At 52.7% G+C, this 4,443-nt stretch overlaps 1 protein-coding gene across 1 annotated transcript; it reads left to right on the forward strand.

Annotated features, from left to right (window-relative positions):
* Positions 1–15: 15 nt before the first annotated feature.
* On the forward strand, positions 16–180 carry CHC_T00000960001 (hypothetical protein). Its single transcript, XM_005718185.1, has one exon. It carries the CDS (start codon positions 16–18, stop codon positions 178–180), a length of 165 nt encoding a protein of 54 aa, XP_005718242.1.
* Positions 181–4,443: the final 4,263 nt, after the last annotated feature.

Genomic DNA, 4,443 nt, shown 5'->3' on the forward strand with positions numbered 1-4,443 from the left:
TCATAGCGTAATACGATGGCGACGACCAAGCAGACAGCGGCGAAGAGCACGGGAGGTAAGCGCCAGCGGAAGCAGCTCGCTCTGAAAGCCGCTCGCTTCGCCAGCCGCGACCACTTAATGTTCGAGCTCTCATCTCGAACAGATGTAACCAAGGTTTCCAAGACGGGCTCCATCTACTAGGGTCCCCGAACCTTGCCGTCAAGTACTGGGATCTTTTAGTCCGCAACAGCCTCCTCTTTGAGAGGACCGGCTCTCCGTCGCGTCGAATCCGAGATTCCCATGACGCTGGAAAACACCTTAATCAAGATGAAGTCGCTCTCCGCGGGTCGGGTCTTCGTAGTCCATCTCTCGGACTCCTCTTGAGGCTCGACCCGGGTGTCTATGTCGCGACTTTAGAAGGCTTGCCCCACATAATGCACAGCATCTGCGTCTCGACCATACATTCCATTGTACTTGATTGTATGGAGGGGTTTCCGCTTCGGCTCTGCGCGGGCGCGGTCCAAGCATGCGTTGGAGCCGACGGGATCTTCGTTGGCGTCTCCGAACTGCACCAAGTTCTCGTCGTCACCCCTTCCAAGAAGAAACGGAGCAGAATTGGACGCGCAAGCAGCCGCAGAGCGCACAAGAAAGCCGCGATTCGCGGTTCAGGAAGTTCCATTCAGCATTACAGGTCATTGGTGATTCCCATTGTCTCCATGACCCATTCTCTATCTACTTGTAGCAAGCAATCAGCACTTCATATGCATTTCACTATCTTTCAATTCAAAGCGTAAAAATCCCAAATCATTTGCCTCACTGAAGGTGCAACGGTTGCCTCCTGTAGAGGACCAGCCTTCTGGCATGTATCTCCCTTCTCGAGTAGCGTTGATGCGGCGACACTAGGGTGTACCGCGGATGGCGCACACGAGCAACTCGGCATGGGCCATAGAACTTCGACAAAGCGATAGGCCATTTCTGCATGGGCCCGAGGGCGGCCCCTTTTGCGACCAACACTTCGTCGCCCACATTAAAAGTTGCTTCGCGACCGTCTGTTAATGTATTTGCAGCTCTGCGCCCGATTATTCTTGTTGCCCGCATCGCCCTGGCTTGCAGGAGTTCCATCTCCCGGTGGCGGATCTCGGAGACTCCGAAGAGAGGCTCTTGGTCTCCAGGCGCCATCCTGGGCAACACCCCATAAAGCAGCTCGAACGGGGACAATCCCCCCGCCATCCTCCTGCGACGGTATCCATATAGGACTTGACGTAAAGCATCGTCCCACTCAACAATTGTAGGCGAGGCACCGAGAATCATCTTACGGACTGCTCTCTTCAATGTGCCGACCATCCGCTCTGCCCGTCCGTTTGACATAGGTGCATAGGCGAGCACTGTCTTCCACTTAATCCCGTTTCGTGCCATGAAGGCATTCAGGACCGACTCTGTGAAACAAGTAGCGTTGTCCGAGACAACGACACGTGGTAACCCAAAACAGTTGATTATCTCCTCTTTCACGAACTTCAGCACCTCCTCTGCCGTCGAGGTGACGGTGGCCTTCGCAATCGGCCAGCCTGTCAGGTGCTCCACGGCAATAAAGATGTACCTCCGTCCAGAGGGCGTACGAGGCAATGGTCCCGCAAAATCGATAGAGTATGTATCAAATAACGAAGTCATGGGAAATCGAAGGGTGGTCTTGTACTTCGGAATTGGTGTGGCTTTCTGACAACCGTCACAACCCCGAACGTAGTCGTTCACGTCTCGGTGGACGGCAGGCCACCAATATCGGTCCAAGACGAATCTCTTCGTCGTTTGCAGATCCCAATGGCCTATTTCGTCGTGAAAGGCTCTAATGATCCTTCTGCGAGCCCCTATAGGCGGGATAGCGCGTAGTCCATTGTTGGTCCTACGGAACAGTTGTCCATTACAAGCCATGAAACGTTTGGCGCTTCGGCGGTTGAGCCGACGTCGACGAACATCCACTTCCCTCATCTCAATACCCCCGAGGTGCCTTGAAATGTCAATAAGATGGGGTTCCCACTCCATTTGCGCCTCTAGAGGATCCGAAACACTGCAGACAAGATCTCCCTCGTCGTCAGAGTCGACTCCATCCTCGCCCTTGGCTTTCAGGCGGGACAGGAAGTCAGCTGCACCGTTCTTTCCTCCCGGGCGGTACTTAATTTCGAATTCGTATTCTGCTAGGAAGTCCATCCACCTTGCAAACCTCCCGTGAATGTCTTTCTTCTTAAAGGCATACTGCAGGGCTTGGTGGTCTGTTATTAGCGTGAACTTCTGTGTTGAAAGCAGGTAAACTCGGAACTTCTTCAAAGCGAAGATCACAGCCAGGGCCTCTCGCTCACAGGCGGAATACTTCCTCTCGGCTGACGTCATCGTGCGACTTGCGTACTGGATCGGGTGGACTTTCCTGTCCTCTTTTCGTTGGGCCATAACAGCTCCGACGGCGACCGAGGATGCATCAGTCTCCACGACAAAAGGTTGTTCGAAGTCGGGAAACGCCAAGACTGGCGGGGAGGTTAACTTGAGCTTAAGCTTCTCGAATGCCTCCTGCATCTCCGCCGTCCACTTAAAAGTCCGTTTAGTAGACGTGGCCTCATGTAACGGAGCAGAGATCTCGGCGAACTTGGGAATGAAGCGGCGGTAGTATCCCGCCAGACCAAGGAAGCTACGAAGCCCTGTCGCATTGGACGGCTCCTTCTCCCTCTTAATGGCGCTGACCTTTTCGGGGTCCACTTTGACGCCATCTCCGGTGACAATGTGTCCAAGCAGTCGCGTTTGGGACTGTGCCAAGCTGCATTTTGAGATCTTAAGCTTCAGCCCGCTCGTAGCAATCACCTTGCAGACTTCACGTAAGTGTGAAGTGTGCTCTTCAACGGACTTCGAGAAGACGACTACGTCGTCTAAGTAAACTCTAACGAAGCTAAGCCTTTGGAAAAGCTGGTCCATCATCCTTTGGAACGTAGAGGGGGCGTTCATTAACCCGAACGGCATTACCTCGAACTGAAACGTCCCAAAACGGCAGACGAAAGTCGTCTTCTCTTTGCAGTTCTCAGCCATTCGGACTTGCCAATACCCCGAGAACAAGTCAAGCGTTGTGAAGACTGAGCTCCCCTCTAAATCATCGAAGATCTCCTCGATCTTTGGCAAGGGCCAACGATCGGCTTTCATTTTGCGATTGAGGGTGCGGTAATCTACACAGAACCTGGGTTTTCCGTCTTTCTTCGATGCGATAACGATAGGAAAGGACCAGGCCGAAATGGAGGCGGTTATTATTCCCGCCTCCAACATCTTACGGAGCTCCTCACGTACCACTTCATTGTGGCGTGGTGGAAGCCTACGTGCAGCGTGAGTAATGGGGCTTGGATCTTCTAGCTCAAACGAGTGAGACACCGGAACATCTGCCGGTCTTAAATCGTCGAGTGACCAAGCTACGATCCCTGAGTTCTGGATAGAATTCACAATGCTCTCCCTGGCCTCGAAAGCCAGGTGGCGCAATTTCTCCCCGAGAAGGGCTACTTGAAGCCGTCCCGGGCCTTCTTCGTCTACTCTGCCATCTCCTTTCGCGTTTTCCGAGTCGGACTTTAGGCCCTCTTTCACTAGATCAGGAAGACCATCCAATTCATCTTCGACTCCATCCGGTTGCTTGGTGAGTCCCAAATCAGGTTCAAATGGTGGCTGGTCAAGAGTCGCCAAGACAAATTCATTGTCGCTTGTCGTAGACGAGCCAGGTACAGCCTCAGAATCACAGGTGAAATCCTCACTATCAGTTGAGGCTGCACTCCGTGAAACGTGTTCCACATCCATGTTGAGGCCTAGTCTGGTGGTATTCTCACCTACTGTCATCTGCACATGTTGCTTACCTAGATCGATGCATGCCCGTAGTCCCTCAAGGGTCGGAAGCCCTATGATCAGGTCGAACGGCGATCCTTTCACGACTAAGAAGTCCAACTTCACGATAAGTTCACCAAACGATGTTGGTATCTGATGAAGCGATCCCAGGCAGGGCGCATTAGCACCATCTGCCACCGTGATATGCTTCTCAGTCGGTTGCGGGGAGAGGCAAAGCTTAGACGCCAACTTTGGCGAGATTATGTTCGGTACGGCCCCAGAATCTAACAGGGCTTGAGCTTCCGTTCCATAAACCTTCACAGTTACCAGCCGCAGCCTTCGAGACTTCGTATCGGCGTGACCTGCGAAAGCACGACCACGGACTCTTTGTTTCGCAAACAAGCGGCGTATCTCCTTCTTCGCCACTTCCGCATCGCCGCGAACAAGCTGTCCGAAAGTGAGTCCGGAAGATGCGTTTGCAAGCTCCGAAACGACATTATACTTCCTCACATACTCACAGGAAGGTCAGATTTATGATAAATTTAATAAAAGCAATGATGTTGCTATTTTTGGGGCCAAAAAATGCTGGATTTTTGCCAGCAATGAACGGTGGCCCGTGGGTCATTG

Source organism: Chondrus crispus, genomic scaffold, assembly GCF_000350225.1.
Source record: "Chondrus crispus Stackhouse genomic scaffold, scaffold_378, whole genome shotgun sequence".
Classification (NCBI taxonomy): Eukaryota; Rhodophyta; class Florideophyceae; order Gigartinales; family Gigartinaceae; genus Chondrus; species Chondrus crispus.

What these genes read in the sequence shown, in the direction of transcription:
- CHC_T00000960001 (XM_005718185.1), top strand. Translation starts at nt 16, where the DNA reads ATGGCGACGACCAAGCAGACAGCGGCGAAGAGCACGGGAGGTAAGCGC.